Below are 21,219 nucleotides of genomic sequence, written 5' to 3'. Positions count from 1 at the left end.
AGCAGCCACACAGCACTGCCCCCCCTCCTCCTCACAGAACAGCAGCCACACAGCACTGCCCCCCTCCCTCCTCACAGAACAGCAGCCACACAGCACTGCCCCCCTCCCTCCTCACAGAACAGCAGCCACACAGCACTGCCCCCCTCCCTCCTCACAGAACAGCAGCCACACAGCACTGCCCCCCTCCCTCCTCACAGAACTGCAGTCACACAGCACTGCCCCCCTCCCTCCTCACAGAACAGCAGCCACACAGCACGGCCTCCCCCTCCTCACAGAACAGCAGCCACACAGCACTGCTCCCCCCTCCTCACAGAACAGCAGCCACACAGCACTGCCCCCCTCCTCACAGAACAACAGCCACACAGCACTGCCCCCCTCCTCACAGAACAACAGCCACACAGCACTGCCCCCCTCCTCACAGAACAGCAGCCACACAGCACTGCTCCCCCCCTCCTCACAGAACAGCAGCCCAGCACTGCTCCCCCCCTCCTCACAGAACAGCAGCCACACAGCACTGCCCCCCTCCTCACAGAACAGCAGCCACACAGCACTGCTCCCCCCCCCCTCCTCACAGAACAGCAGCCACACAGCACTGCCTCCCCTCCCTCCTCACAGAACAGCAGCCACACAGCACTGCCCCCCCTCCCTCCTCACAGAACAGCCGCCACACAGCACTGCCCCCCCTCCCTCCTCACAGAACAGCAGCCACACAGCACTGCCCCCCCTCCCTCCTCACAGAACAGCAGCTACACAGCACTGCTCCCCCCCCTCCTCACAGAACAGCAGCCACACAGCACTGCTCCCCCCCCTCCTCACAGAACAGCAGCCACACAGCACTGCTCCCCCCTCCCTCCTCACAGAACAGCAGCCACACAGCACTGCTCCCCCCCCTCCTCACAGAACAGCAGCCACACAGCACTGCCCCCCCTCCCTCCTCACAGAACAGCAGCTACACAGCACTGCTCCCCCCCCTCCTCACAGAACAGCAGCCACACAGCACTGCTCCCCCCCCTCCTCACAGAACAGCAGCCACACAGCACTGCTCCCCCCTCCTCCTCACAGAACAGCAGCCACACAGCACTGCTCCCCCTCCCTCCTCACAGAACAGCAGCCACACAGCACTGGCCCCCCCTCCCTCCTCACAGAACAGCAGCCACACAGCACTGGCCCCCCCTCCTCACAGAACAGCAGTCACACAGCACTGCCCCCCCTCCCTCCTCACAGAACAGCAGTCACACAGCACTGCCCCCCCTCCCTCCTCACAGAACAGCAGTCACACAGCACTGCCCCCCTCCCTCCTCACAGAACAGCAGCCACACAGCACTGGCCCCCCCTCCTCACAGAACAGCAGTTACACAGCACTGCCCCCCTCCTCACAGAACAGCAGCCACACAGCACTGCTCCCCCCCTCCTCACAGAACAGCAGCCACACAGCACTGCTCCCCCCCTCCTCACAGAACAGCAGCCACACAGCACTGCTCCCCCCTCCTCACAGAACAGCAGCCACACAGCACTGCTCCCCCCCTCCTCACAGAACAGCAGCCACACAGCACTGGCCCCCCCTCCTCACAGAACAGCAGCCACACAGCACTGCCCCCCCTCCCTCCTCACAGAACAGCAGCCACACAGCACTGCTCCCCCCCTCCTCACAGAACAGCAGCCACACAGCACTGCTCCCCCCCTCCTCACAGAACAGCAGCCACACAGCACTGCCCCCCCCTCCTCACAGAACAGCAGCCACACAGCACTGCCCCCCCCTCCTCACAGAACAGCAGCCACACAGCACTGCCCCCCCCTCCTCACAGAACAGCAGCCACACAGCACTGCCCCCCCTCCTCCTCACAGAACAGCAGCCACACAGCACTGCCCCCCTCCCTCCTCACAGAACAGCAGCCACACAGCACTGCCCCCCCTCCCTCCTCACAGAACAGCAGCCACACAGCACTGCTCCCCCTCCCTCCTCACAGAACAGCAGCCACACAGCACTGCCCCCCTCCTCACAGAACAGCAGCCACACAGCACTGCTCCCCCCTCCCTCCACACAGAACAGCAGCCACACAGCACTGCTCCCCCTCCCTCCTCACAGAACAGCAGCCACACAGCACTGCCCCCCCCTCCTCCTCACACACAGCACTGCTCCCCCCCTCCTCCTCACACACAGCACTGCTCCCCCCCTCCTCCTCACACACAGCACTGCTCCCCCTCCTCACAGAACAACAGCCACACAGCACTGCTCCCCCCCTCCTCACTGAACAGCAGCCACACAGCACTGCTCCCCCCCTCCTCACAGAACAGCAGCCACACAGCACTGCTCCCCCTCCTCACAGAACAGCAGCCACACAGCACTGCTCCCCCCCTCCTCACTGAACAGCAGCCACATAGCACTGCTCCCCCTCCCTCCTCACAGAACAGCAGCCACACAGCACTGCCCCCCTCCCTCCTCACAGAACAGCAGCCACACAGCACTGCTCCCCCCCTCCTCACAGAACAGCAGCCACATAGCACTGCTCCCCCTCCCTCCTCACAGAACAGCAGCCACACAGCACTGCCCCCCTCCCTCCTCACACACAGCACTGCTCCCCCCCTCCTCACAGAACAGCAGCCACACAGCACTGCTCCCCCCCTCCTCACAGAACAGCAGCCACACAGCACTGCCCCCCCCTCCTCCTCACAGAACAGCAGCCACACAGCACTGCCCCCCCCCTCCTCACAGAACAGCAGCCACATAGCACTGCTCCCCCTCCCTCCTCACAGAACAGCAGCCACACAGCACTGCTCCCCCCCTCCTCACAGAACAGCAGCCACACAGCACTGCTCCCCCTCCCCTCCTCACAGAACAGCAGCCACATAGCACTGCTCCCCCTCCCTCCTCACAGAACAGCAGCCACACAGCACTGCTCCCCCTCCCTCCTCACAGAACAGCAGCCACATAGCACTGCTCCCCCTCCCTCCTCACAGAACAGCAGCCACACAGCACTGCCCCCCCCCTCCTCACAGAACAGCAGCCACACAGCACTGCCCCCCCCCCTCCTCACAGAACAGCAGCCACACAGCACTGCCCCCCCCTCCTCACAGAACAGCAGCCACACAGCACTACCCCCCCTCCTCACAGAACAGCAGCCACACAGCACTGCCCCCCCTCCTCACAGAACAGCAGCCACACAGCACTGCCCCCCCTCCTCACAGAACAGCAGCCACACAGCACTGCCCTCCCTCCCTCCTCATAGAACAGCAGCCACACAGCACTGTCCCCCCCTCCTCACACAGCACTGCCCCCCCCCTCCTCACAGAACAGCAGCCACACAGCACTGCTCCCCCCCTCCTCACAGAACAGCAGCCACACAGCACTGCCCCCCCTCCTCCTCACAGAACAGCAGCCACACAGCACTGCCCTCCCTCCCTCCTCATAGAACAGCAGCCACACAGCACTGTCCCCCCCTCCTCACACAGCACTGCCCCCCCCTCCTCACAGAACAGCAGCCACACAGCACTGCTCCCCCCTCCTCACAGAACAGCAGCCACACAGCACTGCCCCCCCTCCCTCCTCACAGAACAGCAGCCACACAGCACTGCCCCCCCCTCCTCACAGAACAGCAGCCACACAGCACTGCCCCCCCTCCTCACAGAACAGCAGCCACACAGCACTGCCCCCCCTCCCTCCTCACAGAACAGCAGTCACACAGCACTGCCCTCCCTCCCTCCTCACAGAACAGCAGCCACACAGCACTGCCCTCCCTCCCTCCTCATAGAACAGCAGCCACACAGCACTGTCCCCCCCTCCTCACACAGCACTGCCCCCCCCCTCCTCACAGAACAGCAGCCACACAGCACTGCTCCCCCCTCCTCACAGAACAGCAGCCACACAGCACTGCCCCCCCCTCCTCACAGAACAGCAGCCACACAGCACTGCCCCCCCTCCTCACAGAACAGCAGCCACACAGCACTGCTCCCCCCTCCTCCTCACAGAACAGCAGCCACACAGCACTGCCCCCCCCCCTCCTCACAGAACAGCAGCCACACAGCACTGCCCTCCCTCCCTCCTCACAGAACAGCAGCCACACAGCACTGCCCCCCCTCCCTCCTCACAGAACAGCAGCCACACAGCACTGCCCCCCCTCCTCCTCACAGAACAGCAGCCACACAGCACTGCCCCCCCTCCTCACAGAACAGCAGCCACACAGCACTGCCCCCCTCCCCTCCTCACAGAACAGCAGCCACAGCACTGCCCCCCCTCCCTCCTCACAGAACAGCAGCCACACAGCACTGCCCCCCCCTCCTCACAGAACAGCAGCCACACAGCACTGCTCCCCCCTCCTCACAGAACAGCAGCCACACAGCACTGCCCCCCCTCCCTCCTCACAGAACAGCAGCCACACAGCACTGCCCCCCCTCCCTCCTCACAGAACAGCAGCCACACAGCACTGCTCCCCCCTCCTCACAGAACAGCAGCCACACAGCACTGCCCCCCCTCCCTCCTCACAGAACAGCAGCCACACAGCACTGCCCTCCCTCCCTCCTCACAGAACAGCAGCCACACAGCACTGCCCTCCCTCCTCCTCCTCCTCTCACACAGCACTGCTCCCCTCCCCTCCTCACACAGCACTGCTCCCCTCCTCCTCCTCTCACACAGCACTGCTCCCCCCCTCCTCCTCCTCACACACAGCACTGCTCCCCCCTCCTCCTCCTCTCACACAGCACTGCTCCCCCTCCTCCTCCTCTCACACAGCACTGCTCCCCCCTCCTCCTCCTCTCACACAGCACTGCTCCCCCCTCCTCCTCCTCTCACACAGCACTGCTCCCCCCTCCTCCTCCTCTCACACAGCACTGCTCCCCCCCTTCTCCTCCTCTCACACAGCACTGCTCCCCCCCCTCCTCCTCTCACACAGCACTGCTCCCCCCCCTCCTCCTCCTCCTCTCACACAGCACTGCTCCCCCCCTCCTCCTCTCACACAGCACTGCTCCCCCCCTCCTCCTCCTCTCACAGCACTGCTCCCCCCCTCCTCCTCCTCTCACACAGCACTGCTCCCCCCCTCCTCCTCCTCCTACACAGCACTGCTCCCCCCCTCCTCCTCCCACACAGCACTGCTCCCCCCCTCCTCCTCCCACACAGCACTGCTCCCCCCCTCCTCCTCCTCCCACACAGCACTGCTCCCCCCTCCTCCTCCTCCCACACAGCACTGCTCCCCCCCTCCTCCTCCTCTCACACAGCACTGCTCCCCCCCTCCTCCTCCTCTCACACAGCACTGCTCCCCCCCTCCTCCTCCCACAGCACTGCTCCCCCCCTCCTCCTCCCACAGCACTGCTCCCCCCCTCCTCCTCCTCTCACACAGCACTGCTCCCCTCCCTCCTCCTCCTCTCACACAGCACTGCTCCCCTCCCTCCTCACACAGCACTGCTCCCCCCCCCTCCTCCTCCTCTCACACAGCACTGCTCCCCTCCCTCCTCACACAGCACTGCTCCCCCCCTCCTCCTCCTCTCACACAGCACTGCTCCCCCCTCCTCCTCACACACAGCACTGCTCCCCCCTCCTCCTCCTCTCACACAGCACTGCTCCCCCCCTCCTCCTCTCACACAGCACTGCTCCCCCCCTCCTCACACACAGCACTGCTCCCCCCCTCCTCCTCCCACACAGCACTGCTCCCCCCCTCCTCCTCCTCCCACACAGCACTGCTCCCCCCCTCCTCCTCCTCCCACACAGCACTGCTCCCCCCCTCCTCCTCCTCTCACACAGCACTGCTCCCCTCCCTCCTCACACAGCACTGCTCCCCTCCCTCCTCACACAGCACTGCTCCCCCCCCTCCTCCTCCTCACACACAGCACTGCTCCCCCCTCCTCCTCCTCACACACAGCACTGCTCCCCCCTCCTCCTCCTCACACACAGCACTGCTCCCCCCTCCTCCTCCTCCTCACACACAGCACTGCTCCCCTCCCTCCTCACACACAGCACTGCTCCCCTCCCTCCTCCTCCTCTCACACAGCACTGCTCCCCCCCCCTCCTCACACACAGCACTGCTCCCCCCTCCTCCTCCTCACACACAGCACTGCTCCCCCCTCCTCCTCCTCACACACAGCACTGCTCCCCCCTCCTCCTCCTCACACACAGCACTGCTCCCCCCTCCTCCTCCTCACACACAGCACTGCTCCCCCCTCCTCCTCCTCACACACAGCACTGCTCCCCCCTCCTCCTCCTCCTCACACAGCACTGCTCCCCCCTCCTCCTCCTCCTCACACAGCACTGCTCCCCCCCTCCTCCTCCTCCTCCTCTCACACAGCACTGCTCCCCCCTCCTCCTCCTCACACACAGCACTGCTCCCCCCTCCTCCTCCTCCTCACACACAGCACTGCTCCCCTCCCTCCTCACACAGCACTGCTCCCCTCCCTCCTCACACAGCACTGCTCCCCCCCCTCCTCCTCCTCACACACAGCACTGCTCCCCCCTCCTCCTCCTCACACACAGCACTGCTCCCCCCTCCTCCTCACACACAGCACTGCTCCCCTCCCTCCTCACACACAGCACTGCTCCCCTCCCTCCTCCTCCTCTCACACAGCACTGCTCCCCCCCCCTCCTCACACACAGCACTGCTCCCCCCCCCTCCTCACACACAGCACTGCTCCCCCCTCCTCCTCCTCACACACAGCACTGCTCCCCCCCCCTCCTCACACACAGCACTGCTCCCCCCTCCTCCTCCTCACACACAGCACTGCTCCCCCCTCCTCCTCCTCACACACAGCACTGCTCCCCCCTCCTCCTCCTCCTCACACAGCACTGCTCCCCCCTCCTCCTCCTCCTCACACAGCACTGCTCCCCCCTCCTCCTCCTCCTCACACAGCACTGCTCCCCCCTCCTCCTCCTCCTCACACAGCACTGCTCCCCCCTCCTCCTCCTCCTCACACAGCACTGCTCCCTCCTCCTCCTCACACAGCACTGCTCCCCCCTCCTCCTCCTCCTCACACAGCACTGCTCCCCCCTCCTCCTCCTCCTCACACAGCACTGCTCCCCCCTCCTCCTCCTCCTCACACAGCACTGCTCCCCCCTCCTCCTCCTCCTCACACAGCACTGCTCCCCCCTCCTCCTCCTCCTCACACACAGCACTGCTCCCCCTCCTCCTCACACACAGCACTGCTCCCCCCTCCTCCTCCTCCTCACACACAGCACTGCTCCCCCCTCCTCCTCCTCCTCACACACAGCACTGCTCCCCCCTCCTCCTCCTCCTCACACACAGCACTGCTCCCCCCTCCTCCTCCTCCTCACACACAGCACTGCTCCCCCGTCCTCCTCCTCCTCACACACAGCACTGCTCCCCCCTCCTCCTCCTCCTCACACACAGCACTGCTCCCCCGTCCTCCTCCTCCTCACACACAGCACTGCTCCCCCCTCCTCCTCCTCCTCACACACAGCACTGCTCCCCCGTCCTCCTCCTCCTCACACACAGCACTGCTCCCCCGTCCTCCTCCTCCTCACACACAGCACTGCTCCCCCGTCCTCCTCCTCCTCACACACAGCACTGCTCCCCCCCTCCTCCTCCTCCTCCTACACAGCACTGCTCCCCCCCTCCTCCTCCTCCTCACACACAGCACTGCTCCCCTCCCTCCTCACACAGCGCCCCCCGCAGGCGGCCCCTTACTTTTCTCGGCGCCGTCTTCGTCTCCGCCTTGTTTCCGATGTCCCCCAGGGCGGTGCGGGGGCGCAGTCCAGGCTTAGAGACCCCCGGCCGCTTCCCCGCCATCCCGCTCTTCACATTGTTCTCCGCATTGGACATCATGTTCTGCAAGAGAAGAAGCGTCATCAGCGGCGGCAGTAAACGGGCCCTCCCCGGGGGCAATAACGGCGCCGCCCGCGGCCGCTCACCCGTGTGACCCGCACAGCCATGCCGCTCTCCTCCGCTCCCCGCACACTACTGCGGCGCCGGTTCCGTACAAACCGTTTAAAGCCCGCGATCCCCTCTTCCTATTGGTCGGTTTAAACAGTCTCTGTCTTCTGATTGGATGATGACTGCTCCTATACAATGCGTTACCATGGAGAAGGAGGAGGAAGGGCGGTGCCATGAGCCCTGGCAACAAAGTGCAGGCAGTTATCACAGGGAGATGGGCGAGCCACAGCTGCTACCGCAGATATTGTAATATGAGCGCCACAAGCCGCAACCAAAAATATTGTAATATCACACCCGGAGCAGCTAGCGTAAATATTGTAGTAAAGCCCCAGAGTTGGTACCGTAAATATTGTAGTATTAGACCCAAAGCTGCTACCATAAATATTGTAGTATTAGTACTGTTGAGCGAATATGTGCGACACTGCTCGGTACTCGCCCGAGCGTTACGCTACTCGGGATATTAGGCGAGCACCGAGCATTTCCGGGTTACTCGGGCGATAGCTCGGGTCTCCGCCCTGCATGTTTGGCGCTCTTTACAGAGCCAATGAACATGCAGGGATTGCCAGCCAGTCACTGTAATGCCGCCGCCATGTTGTTTGTGGGCATTACAGTGATTGGCTGGCTGCACAGCGTCACCTCGAGTATTTAAAACCGGGCGCCGCCATCTTGGACACAGTCGCTCTGGATCAGACAGTGTAGGGTCAGTGCTTCTGAGCTAGGGAGAGATATATCCTGCAAAATAGTTAGTGTAGGGTCTGTAAAGGCTGCCAGATCAAACAAACAGTCCTTCTCAGGACTAATATCTATCCCAGATATCAGGCAGGCTGTATAGGAAACGCAGTGGTTATACCAGCAAACACTGCATTACAGTCCTGTGTGCTGCTCCTGTTGCTGAAATTGCTGGACTTAGCTCCAGGTCTCGGGGGCCAGGAAAAATCCTTTTTTTTTCCTCCGTCAGACTGTACAAATACGCGTCTTATTAACCTTTCAGTATCCCCCCCCCCCAAAAAAAAAAAAAAATTGAGTGTGTCTATGACTGTTCAGACACAAATATATCTGTTTAAAATATTCTGGTTTCGGCCAGATAACTAGAAGTTTGGTTTTCCAGTTCCACGGTTCAAATCTCAGTATTATCCAGCTTTTGGCCTTTTTTCAATAAGAAAAAACAGTAATAGTGTCTCCCTGACTGTTCAGACACAAATATATCTGTTTAAAAGAGTCGGGTGAAGGCCAGAGAAATAGAACTGTGGTTTTCCTCTTCCACGGTTCAAATCTCCTTTTTATTACCCTTTTTCCATTGATAGTGCGAGTGTAAGCTATTTTACTTCCTTTACAATGGGCAAGGCGCATGGCAAGGGACGTGGAACTGGACGTTCTGTTGATGGTGCATGCAGAGGACGGGGCCGTGGCCAAGGTGAAAATGTGCCACAACCAACAGCCACATCTTCTCGCTCCCACTTCTTGACCGAATTACTAGGGAAGCACAGAACAACACCAGTATTGCGAACTGATCAGTGTGAACAGGTTATTAATTGGATAGCAGATAATACTTCCAGTTTACCTGGGCACCACCACCTCCGGTCTGTCTTCCACGCGGTCAACTCTTAGTAGCCGTGAGTCTCGACCGCATACTCCTCCTCACCCTGATGCTCCTTCCTCCCACCATGCCGAGTGTCGTCAGACAGCAACTGATCCCTCACTTGGGCACTCTGAAGAGCTGTTCACTGGTCCATTTCCAGATTTGTGCCCCTCGCCTGCTCCGCTTGATGTGGTGGAAGAGGAGATCCCATGTTGCGATGCCCAAATATTTGAACAGCCACGGCCACAGGAAGGCGACGCTGGCAATTGGTCACAAGAGGTGGACGATGACGAGACACAATTGCCACAAAGTGAGGAGGAGCATCGTGGTGCGCAAGTGGAAGAGGAGGAGGTGGTGGATGATCTAGTAACTGACCCAACGTGGCAGGAGGACACGCAGAGTGAGGCCAGCAGCACACAGGGTGAGGGAGGCAGAGTACCCCAACAGGCAGGAAGAAGCAGTGTGGTGGCCGCAAACAGAAGACATGCAACCGCTCCCCGTAACACCAACACGAGGGACCTTGCCAGTACAACCGGTAGGTCTTCCAGAGTCTGGAATTTTTTTAAAGACTCTGCTGATAACCCCAAAAAGGCCATTTGTACCACCTGCCAGGCCAGCATCAGCAGGGGTGACAAAACTACCAGCCTGACCACCACCAGCATGATCAGGCACATGGCAGAAAAGCACCCGACTTTGTGGGGCGAACCCCAGGGTCCACGACCATTGTCAGCGGGTGTCACCACTGCTTCTTCCGCTGTTGTGCTTGTAAGAGAACCCCCTGTTGTGTGTGCAAGGCAATCCCCTGTCCATACTGCATGCAAAGATGCCCCCTCCTCTCAGCCTTCACTTGTTATGGCAGTTTCTCAAGAAACAGCATCAACGTCCACGTCCCACCGCAGCGTTCAATTGTCCATATCCCAGACCTTTGAACGAAGCGGAAATTCGCAGCTAACGCCCCACAGGCCACAGTACTAAATTCGCACATTTCACGACTGCTTGAGTTGTTAATGCTGCCTTTTAGGCTGGTGGAGACGGAATCCTTCTGCAACCTTATGGCGGTGGCCTTCCCTCGGTACTCAGTCCCCAGCCTACACTATTTTGCCCGGTGTGCCATCCCCGCACTATACAAGCACGTGTCCCAAAACATCTGCCGTGCCCTCAACAACGCAGTTACTGGGAGAGTCCACCTGACAACGGACACTTGGACAAATGCTTGTGGCCAGGGACGGTACATCTCCCTGACGGCACACTGGGTAAACATAGTGGAAGCCGGGACCCAGTCGGATCTTGGGACGGAACATATACTCCCCACACCGAGGATTTCGGGCCCTATGTCAGTCAGAGTTGCCCCCACAGTGTACAGCTCCTGCGCATCATCCTCCTCCTCCTCATGTACAGCCTTCACCTCAGATATCACCACATCAGTTACAAGCTGGAAGCACTGCAGTACTGCCTCAGCCAAGCGGCAACAGGCTGTGCTGAAACTCGTAAGCTTAGGTGATAAACCTCACGCTGCTTGTGAGTTGTGGACAGCTGTGAAAGAGCAGGCAGATCTGTGGCTGAGACCGCTGAACCTACATCCAGGCATGGTCATGTGTGACAATGGCCGTAACCTGGTGGCGGCTCTGAGGGGGGCGAGATCACACACGTACCATGCCTGGCTCATGTGCTTAACCTCGTGGTTCAGCGGTTTCTTAAATCGTACCCTGAGTTGCCAGATCTGCTCGCGAAAGTACGTCGCCTGTCAGCTCATTTTCACAAGTCGACTACAGCTTCCGCCGCCCTTGCTGTGTTGCAGCAGCGTTTGCAGCTTCCGGCACACCGACTGGTGTGTGATGCCCCCACACGTTGGAACTCTACCCTCCACATGTTGCAAAGGATTTGTGAGCAGAAGAGAGCAGTTGTGGAGTACCAGCTGCAACAAGGCCGTCGATATTCAGGTCAGACTCCACACATAAGACCTCAGGAGTGGACCTGGATGTCTGACATATGTACCATCCTGACAAACTTTGAGGAGTCCACCAAGATGGAGAGTGGCGATGACGCCATCATTAGTGTCAGCATCCCACTTGTCTGTCTTTTGCAACGCTCTCTGCAGAGAATTAAAGAGGAGGCATTGCAGCCAGAGTATGCAGAGATGGATCAAGAAGCTGTAGCGGGCGATTACACACAGTCCAGCCTCATCTCATCCCAGCGTGCATTGGGGGACAATGCGGGAGAGGAGGAGGAAGAACAGGAGCTGGTATCATGCGCTGTAGAAGGTAGTACCTGTACAACTGTCATACCGTCGGGTCAGCATGGGTGGCCTGAGGACAGGGGGGAGGAGGAGGAGGAGGAGGAGAGCATGGTCAGTCATCCTCTTGGTGAGGACACGGAAGTCTTGAATGTTAGTAGTCTGGCACGCATGGCTGACTTTATGTTACGCTGCCTTAACCGTGACCCTCGCGTTGTCAAAATGTTGGGTGACAGTCATTACTGGTTGGTGACACTTTTAGACCCCCGCTACAAGGAGAACTTTCACTCTCTTATTCCTGAAGTGGAGAGGTCTACAAAAATGGGGCAGTACCAGAAGGCCCTTGCTGCAGAACTGTTAAAAAAATTCCCATCTGAACACGCTAGCGGCAGAGGTCACAGTTCGTTGCCCAACCAAGGCGTACAGGCGAGAGAGACACAACTCCAATCCAGCAGAGGCAGGGGAACACTGTCAACGTTCTGAGACAGTTTTCTGAGACCCGCCCAGCTTACAGGCCCTGAGGCGCGGGGTACTCTCACAAGGAGTGGAAAGTTTCAAAAGATGGTGAGGGAGTACCTTGCCGGCCGTACCAGCGTCCTCCGTGATTCCTCTGTGCCTTTTAATTATTGGGTATCCAAGCTGGACACTTGGAATGAACTCGCTCTGTATACCTTGGAGGTCCTGGCCTGCCCTGCCGCTAGCGTGTTATCAGAGCGTGTTTTTAGTGCCGCTGGGGGAATTATAACAGATAAGCGCACTCGCCTGTCAACTGAAAATGCTGACAAGCTGACCCTTATCAAAATGAACAAGGGCCGGATTGGGCCAGACTTCTCATCACCACCAAATGACAGCAGAGTAACATAAAGTCAAATCCACTGTGTTATTTCGGGAGGTGTATTCCCACGCACCGCTTCACACCCACACATGGGTATACGCTTCTTCATTTCGGCTGTATTTTGCTCTTCTCCTTATCCTCAGCCTCCACCACCACTATGCCACCAGGGTGACCGTGGTCCGTGTTGCCAGCATTGCAAGTTCCTCCGTCCTAATTTTTGGCAGCTTTTGCTTGGAAGGCATAGGCAAAGACTATGGGAGACCCACTCCCCAATAATGGGAATAATGTTTTTAATATGCTGTACTGCATGGCTCTTGTAATGGGCATGAAAACCGTCTTGTTAAACCACTCTGAACTCCACAGCTCTTCCAAGGGGCATTAAAACCGTCTTGTTAAGCTACTGCTACCTCCACCACTCTTCCAAGGGGAATTGATATTGTCCTTTTATTCCACTGCGACCTCCACCACTCTTCCAATGGGCATTAAAATTGTCTTGTTAAACCACTCTGAACTCCACAGCTCTTCCAAGGGGCATTAAAACCGTCTTGTTAAGCTACTGTGACCTCCACCACTCTTCAAGGGGCATTAAAACCGTCTTGTTAAACCACTCTGAACTCCACAGCTCTTCCAAGGGGCATTAAAACCGTCTTGTTAAGCTAACGCTATCTCCACCACTCTTCCAAGGGCATTAAAACTGTCTTGTTAAGCTACTGTGACCTCCACCTCTCTTCCAAGGGGCATTAAAACCTTCTTGTTAAGCTACTGTGACCTCCACGTCTCTTCCAAGTGGCATTAAAACTGTCTTGTTAAGCTGCTGTGACCTCCACCACTCTTCCAAGGGGCATTAAAACCGTCTTGTTAAGCTACTGTGAGCTCCACCACTCTTCCAAGGGGCATTGATATTGTCTTTTTATTTCACTGCGACCTCCACCACTCTTCCACTCTTCCAAGGGGCATTGATATTGTCTTTTTATTCTACTGCGACCTCCACCACTCTTCCAAGGGGCATTAAAACAGTCTTGTTAAGCTACTGTGACCTCCACGTCTCTTCCACGGGGCATTGATATTGTCTTTTTATTCCAATGTGACCTCCACCACTCTTCCAAGGGGCATTAAAACAGTCTTGTTAAGCTACCATGACCTCCACGTCTCTTCCAAGGGAAATTAACACCATCTTGTTAAGCTACTGTGACCTCCATGTCTCTTCCAAGGGGCATTAAAACCGTCTTGTTAAACCACTCTGAACTCCACAGCTCTTCCAAGGGGCATTGAAACCGTCTTGTTAAGCTACTGTGACCTCCACGTCTCTTCCAAGGGGCATTAAAACCGTCTTCTTAAGCCACTCTGAACTCCACAGTGTAACATACCTGGCGGCGTCCTTGCATAGTGGTCCATTTCCCACTGTGCAGGAGCGCGCACTTGATCTCCTGTCCGGAATGTCTCTCTGGCTTCCCTCCATGCTGTCTGTTTGTGTCTGTCTCTGCTGCTTAAGGGCGGCGCCCGATCACTTCCTGCTTTTTGTACCTGCTGTGGGTCACACCCCTTGTGCGTCCTCAGCCTATTGCTGTCTGACACTTGGTATATAGCTCAGCAGCTCCCTTCTATCCCTGCCTGAGCATAGTGTTTCCTTCAGTGTGTGCTTGCACTCTGAAGGTGCCAGGTCCCGTCTCTTGTCTCCTGCTTTTTGTATCAGTTCCCGTGTCTGAACTGTGTCCTGTATGTCTCCTGCTTTGCGGTATCAGCTCCCGTGTCTGAACTGAGTCCTGTATGTCTCCTGCTTTGCGGTATCAGCTCCCGTGTCTGAACTGAGTCCTGTATGTCTCCTGCTTTGCGGTATCAGCTCCCGTGTCTGAACTGAGTCCTGTATGTCTCCTGCTTTGCGGTTTCAGCTCCCGTGTCTGAACTGACTCCTTTCTGTGTTCTCTTGTCTGTCCTGTCTGAACACGCTCCTAGCCTGTTCCTCTCGCCTTCTAGTGGCCGATTTCCTAGACCCGCTCCTGTGTCTGGTCTGTCCTGTCTGAACACGCTCCTTGCCTGTTCGTTCCGCCTTCTAGTGGCCGATTTCCTAGACCCGCTCCTGCGTCTGGTCTGTCCTGTCTGAACACGCTCCTTGCCTGTTCGTTCCGCCTCTCTGGGGGCCGTATTCCCAGACCCGCTCCTGTATCCCTCTGCAGTGTCGGTCTCCTCCGTACACTCAGTTCCAGTCTGAACTCTCTCCTGTCCTTTACCTGTTTTGCCTCTATGTCCGTTCCCTTCCTTTTTCTGCAGAGTCTGAACTCGTACCTAACTCCTGCTTGTTGTCTCTGCAAGTACTGTGTGAGTATCTGGCTCTGTCTTTCCCTTCCTGTCTGTTCCGTGTGAACAGAGCCCTGTCCTCCCTGCTCAGCCTTGTCTGCACTCTAGCTGTGCTTGCCTGTAACCCTCTGCCTGTATTGTTCCTGAGTCCCGGTGTGTACTGGGTCCTATCCCGCCTGTGTTCCTACCTGCTAGTGCCTCCCTGTCTGCACTCTAGCTGTGCTTGCCTTTACCCCCCTGCCTGCATACCCGCCTGCCTGCATACCAGTCGTGCCTGCCTATACCCTCCAGTCTGTGTGCCAGCCTACCAGCCTGTTCCTGTATTCCCCTGTGTGGGTCAACAGCCGTGTCCGGGGTCTGTCCTGGAGTAGCACCTGGTCCCTCTGCTCGGTTCCTCCTTGGTGCACTGGCGTCGTATGCCGTCGTGCGACCCTGGTCGGATCGGGTGAATACTTAGTCACGCCCCTCCAGGCATTCACTCTCCGGCACGGTCCAGTGGAATCACTACCAATCACACGCACACGCCGCTTAGCCCGGGCGTGTGCATAACAGCATGCTCAGGCCATGGTTCCCGTTGAGCCCCACGGCCTTCGCTCTTTGAGAAGTTTTTCCATCGAATACATGCATTAAAATAAAATAAATACATTTTTTTCCCCCTTTAGCTGAGTTCCAGGCGAGTTACGCACCCGTCCAGATGGATCTATCAGCCCTCGTTCCTGCGGATCCGCCACGTTACTATGGGGATCCAAGACAGTGTCGTGCATTTGTGGAGCAATGCATGCTACACTTTAAGGCCTACCCTCTCTATTTTCCTTCCGATTGGGCTAAAGTGGCCTTTATGATTGACTACCTAGCGGGTGATGCCTTGAAATGGGTCACCCCCCTATGGGAAGCATGGGATCCTGTCATCCTTGACCTGCAGGCCTTCCTGGTGGCCTTTCGTATGGTCTTCGAGGACCCTAACTCTGAAGCCCCTGCTGAAGCTTCACTTCCCAATATCCCGGAGCAGCCCCGACGGGTAATGTGTGTGGGTAGCGCAATAGTCCTCCAGCCCAATGAGACTACTGCCCACCCAGAATCCTCACAGGGTGACTACGCTTTCCGGAATACTTCTCTCAACCTCAAGAGGCAGCCCAGACGTGCTAGACTTAGAGGCAAGCCGTCACGCCAGGGTCTGTCCTGCCTGAGACCTCCTGACCCCAACCTTGAAGTCCCTACTGAAGCTTCATCTCCCTGTATCCCGGAGAAACCCCAATGGGTAATGTGCGTGGGTAGTGCACCAGTTCTCCTGGCCGAAGAGACTTCTGCCCATCCAGACTCCACACAGGAGAACTTCCTGCACCCGGCATCAGATGCTTCTTTCTCTTTAACCGGTGTGCATGTCCAAGGATGCTCCAAAGCTGTGGTTACCTCAGAGTCTGTGCACCTCTACTACCTGGCGGAGGATCCCCTGTTGCCTCCTGAACCCTCCGGGATACCACTCGATGACAAATGGAGAGAGACTTCTCTACACCCGGTACTCAATACTTTGTCCGCTTCGTCCTGTGAGCCTGACAATGGGTACCCCAAAGTGGTAGTTACCTCCGAGTCTCTATACCCCTCCGACCAGGCGGAGGATCTCCAGTTGTCTCCTGAACCCTTCGGGGTGCTACCTGGTAGCGAAAGGACAGAGACTTTCCTATACTCTGTACCTGATACCTCGCTCGCTTCGTCCAGTGAGTCCAACTTAGTGTACTCCGAAGCAGAGGTTACTCCTGAGTCTCTACACCCCTCCGACCAGGCGGAGGACCTCCAGTTGTGTTCAGAATCCTTCGGGGTGCCACCTGGTGGTGAATGGACAGAGACTTTCCTATATCCTGGATCTGATACCTCGCTTGCTTCGTCCAGTGAGTCCGACCTAGTGTACTCTGAAGCAGAAGTTACCCGTGAGTCTCTACACCCCTCTGACCAGGCGGAGGACCGCCAGCTGTCTCCAGAACCCTTCGGGGTGCCACCTGGTGGTGAATGGACAGAGACTTTCCTATACTCGGTACCCGATACCTCGCCTGCTTCCTCCAGTGAGTCCGACCTAGTGTACTCTGAAGCAGAGGTTACCCGTGAGTCTCTACACCCCTCTGACCAGGCGGAGGACCGCCAGCTGTCTCCAGAACCCTTCGGGGTGCCACCTGGTGGTGAATGGACAGAGACTTTCCTATACTCGGTACCCGATACCTCGCCTGCTTCCTCCAGTGACTCCGACCTAGTGTACTCTGAAGCAGTTGTTTTCTCTGAGCCTCTGCACTCTTCTGACCCGGCGGAGGACCTCCAGTTGTTTCCTGAATCCTCCGGGATACCACCAGATAACAAAGAGACAGTGACTTTTCCTCATTATGTACGTGATAACCCGTCTATTTCTTCCTGTGAGCTTGACAAGATGTACCTCGAAGCAGAGATTACCCTTAAGTCTCTGTCCCCCTCCAACCCAGTGAACGACTGGCCCTCGAATTCCCTGCGGAAGATTCTGGCAGGCCTGAAGAAGAGGGGGCGTAAGGGGGGAGGTACTGTAACATACCTGGCGGCGTCCTTGCATAGTGGTCCATTTCCCACTGTGCAGGAGCGCGCACTTGATCTCCTGTCCGGAATGTCTCTCTGGCTTCCCTCCATGCTGTCTGTTTGTGTCTGTCTCTGCTGCTTAAGGGCGGCGCCCGATCACTTCCTGCTTTTTGTACCTGCTGTGGGTCACACCCCTTGTGCGTCCTCAGCCTATTGCTGTCTGACACTTGGTATATAGCTCAGCAGCTCCCTTCTATCCCTGCCTGAGCATAGTGTTTCCTTCAGTGTGTGCTTGCACTCTGAAGGTGCCAGGTCCCGTCTCTTGTCTCCTGCTTTTTGTATCAGTTCCCGTGTCTGAACTGTGTCCTGTATGTCTCCTGCTTTGCGGTATCAGCTCCCGTGTCTGAACTGAGTCCTGTATGTCTCCTGCTTTGCGGTATCAGCTCCCGTGTCTGAACTGAGTCCTGTATGTCTCCTGCTTTGCGGTATCAGCTCCCGTGTCTGAACTGAGTCCTGTATGTCTCCTGCTTTGCGGTTTCAGCTCCCGTGTCTGAACTGACTCCTTTCTGTGTTCTCTTGTCTGTCCTGTCTGAACACGCTCCTAGCCTGTTCCTCTCGCCTTCTAGTGGCCGATTTCCTAGACCCGCTCCTGTGTCTGGTCTGTCCTGTCTGAACACGCTCCTTGCCTGTTCGTTCCGCCTTCTAGTGGCCGATTTCCTAGACCCGCTCCTGCGTCTGGTCTGTCCTGTCTGAACACGCTCCTTGCCTGTTCGTTCCGCCTCTCTGGGGGCCGTATTCCCAGACCCGCTCCTGTATCCCTCTGCAGTGTCGGTCTCCTCCGTACACTCAGTTCCAGTCTGAACTCTCTCCTGTCCTTTACCTGTTTTGCCTCTATGTCCGTTCCCTTCCTTTTTCTGCAGAGTCTGAACTCGTACCTAACTCCTGCTTGTTGTCTCTGCAAGTACTGTGTGAGTATCTGGCTCTGTCTTTCCCTTCCTGTCTGTTCCGTGTGAACAGAGCCCTGTCCTCCCTGCTCAGCCTTGTCTGCACTCTAGCTGTGCTTGCCTGTAACCCTCTGCCTGTATTGTTCCTGAGTCCCGGTGTGTACTGGGTCCTATCCCGCCTGTGTTCCTACCTGCTAGTGCCTCCCTGTCTGCACTCTAGCTGTGCTTGCCTTTACCCCCCTGCCTGCATACCCGCCTGCCTGCATACCAGTCGTGCCTGCCTATACCCTCCAGTCTGTGTGCCAGCCTACCAGCCTGTTCCTGTATTCCCCTGTGTGGGTCAACAGCCGTGTCCGGGGTCTGTCCTGGAGTAGCACCTGGTCCCTCTGCTCGGTTCCTCCTTGGTGCACTGGCGTCGTATGCCGTCGTGCGACCCTGGTCGGATCGGGTGAATACTTAGTCACGCCCCTCCAGGCATTCACTCTCCGGCACGGTCCAGTGGAATCACTACCAATCACACGCACACGCCGCTTAGCCCGGGCGTGTGCATAACACACAGCTCTTCCAAGGGGCATTTAAATGTTGTTTTTAATTACCTCTAACCTCCACGACTCTTCCAACAGGCATTGCATTTCCTCCTAATTTTAGTCATCTTTTGCTTTTCAATGCAGAGGCGAAAACTAAGGGAGACCCACTCCCCAATAATGGGTAGAAGGTTTTTATTATGCTGTAATCCACGTCTGTTTCAAGGGGCATTGCAGTTCCTCATAATTTTTGGAAAGCCTTCCATTCACTGCTTAGGCCAACAGTGCACAGGAGACCCAGTTGCTATAAATGGAAAAAATGGTTTCGTTAAGGCCCTCTGACCTCCATGTCATTTCCAAGGGGCATTGGAGTGCCTCAAAATTTTTGGTAAGCATTGCACTCACTGTATGCCCTATAAGTGACAGGGACAGTCTCTGGATAGAAGGGCAGGTAGTCACGGCAAGTGACAGGGACAGTCTCTGGGTAGAAGGGCAGGTAGTCACGGCAAGTGACAGGGACAGTCTCTGAGTAGAAGGACGGGTACTCACGGCAAGTGACAGGGACAGTCTCTGGGTAGAAGGACGGGTTCTCACGGCAAGTGACAGGGACAGTCTCTGGGTAGAAGGACAGCAGGCAGGTGGCTGGTGAGCGCTCCCAGGTGAGCGGGCGAGAGTCTTTGGACAGGCAGGTGGTCACGGCAAGTGACGGCAGAGCCTCCAGGTAGGCTAGCAGGCAGGTAGCTGGTGAGCGCTCCCAGGTGAGCGGGTAAGAGTCTCTGGACGGGCAGGTGGTCACGGCAAGTGACGGCAGAGCCTCCAGGTAGGCTAGCAGACAGGTAGCAGGTGAGCGCTCCCAGGTGAGCAGGCAAGAGTCTCTGGACAGGCAGGTGGTCACGGCAAGTGACGGCGGAGCCTCCAGGTAGGCTAGCAGACAGGTAGCAGGTGAGAGCTCCCAGGTGAGCGGGCAGGCTGGTCCATAGACAGACTGACAGGTGTTGGAAGGCACACCGTCGGACCGCAGGCTTGCAAGCAGGTAAACGGATATCAGGCAGGTATCAAGCAGGAATCTGGCAGGTGACTGGCAGGTAACTGGTAACGAGACCTGAGGGCTGAAGCAGAGTGAAGGCTTTGCAACAACATTGCTCGGGCACCTCCATTTTGGAGGAGGTGCCTTATATATGGTGAGATCCTCCGGCCATTGGCCGGGGACTCCTTAGGACGGCGTGCGCGGCCCCTTTAAGAGAGGGGGAGCGCGCGCGCGCGCCCTAAGCACAGTGGCCGGGAAGCAGCGCGCGCTGCCAGCAGAGCGGGAGGAGGACGCCGGGCACGGAGTGGAGAGGTGAGGGGAAGGGAAGGGACGGCAGGGGAGGGGAAGGGACGGCAGGAGGCAGGGACGCCGACGCTACAGTACCCCCCCCTTTAGGCCCCCCCTTTTTTAGGCCAGACAGAAATTTATCAAGGATGAGAGGGGCATGGATGTTCTCCCGGGGCTCCCACGTTCTCTCCTCAGGACCAAACCCCTTCCAATCTACCAGAAAAAAGGTTTTTCCTCTTACCCTTTTGGTGGCCAGAATGTTCTCTACCTCAAACTCGTTTTCAGCTGAAACCGGAGCAGGAGGCGTACCTGTAGACTTGGAAAAAGAGTTAAGTACCACGGGTTTGAGGAGAGATACATGGAAGGAGTTAGGGATCCGCAAGTTGGCCAGGAGTTTCAATTTATAGGCCACTGGGTTGATTTGTTTGATAACTTCTAGTGGGCCGATGAACCGAGGCCCTAACTTGTAGGAAGGAATCTTGAGCCGGACATACTTGGACGAGAGCCAGACTTTATCTCCAGGACGGAATTGTGGAGGATCCAGGCGTTTTTTGTCAGCGTGTTTTTTCATCCGCTCGGACGACTGAAGGAGTGCGGATCGGGTACTCTCCCAAATGGAGGAAAATTTGCTAACGAGAGATTCCGCAGCCGGATTGTCCACCGAGGTGGAGACGGGAAATGGGATCAGAGGATGCTGACCGAAGACTACAAAAAACGGGGATTTGGATGAAGATTCGCTCTCGTGATTATTGTAAGAGAATTCGGCCCATGGCAGGAGATCCACCCAGTCTGAATGGTGGGCATTAACGAAGTGCCGGAGGTAACTGGTCAGGATCTGATTGATCCGCTCCACTTGACCATTGGACTGTGGGTGGTATGCGGAGGAGAAGTCCAGGGTGACGTCTAGCAGCTTACATGTGGCTCTCCAGAAGCGTGAGGTGAACTGAACCCCACGATCCGACACGATGTGGAGGGGCAGGCCATGGAGACGGAAGATGTGGCGGATAAAGTCTTTAGCCAGCTCGGGTGCAGACGGGAGGCCTGGCAGGGGAATGAAATGAGCCATTTTGGAAAAGCGGTCAGCAACCACC

The 21,219-nt window shown here is 57.5% G+C and overlaps 1 protein-coding gene across 2 annotated transcripts in view; it reads right to left on the bottom strand.

Moving 5' to 3' along the window:
* LOC141157149 (G2/mitotic-specific cyclin-B1-like) overlaps window positions 1-21,219 on the bottom strand; it is a 52,951-nt gene that overhangs the window by 19,062 nt on the left and 12,670 nt on the right. Inside the window, exons 1-2 of one of the 2 annotated variants that reach the window (XM_073644059.1) lie at window positions 7,850-8,003; window positions 7,626-7,766 (exon numbers count right to left, since the gene is read on the bottom strand). In XM_073644059.1, the coding sequence (XP_073500160.1) occupies window positions 7,626-7,766; window positions 7,850-7,870 (162 nt within the window). In that variant the 5' untranslated portion in view covers window positions 7,871-8,003. Of the gene's footprint in view, window positions 1-7,625; window positions 7,767-7,849; window positions 8,004-21,219 lie in introns of those variants that run through there. The other variant, XM_073644060.1, reaches the window with a different exon arrangement.

The sequence above is a fragment of the Phyllobates terribilis genome, unplaced genomic scaffold, assembly GCF_046119375.1.
Source record: "Phyllobates terribilis strain yellow unplaced genomic scaffold, ASM4611937v1 Scaffold_8__6_contigs__length_399053987, whole genome shotgun sequence".
NCBI lineage: Eukaryota > Metazoa > Chordata > Amphibia > Anura > Dendrobatidae > Phyllobates > Phyllobates terribilis.
The sequence above is the reverse complement of the archived record's forward strand: the minus strand, read 5'-3'. Positions and strand labels throughout refer to the sequence as shown.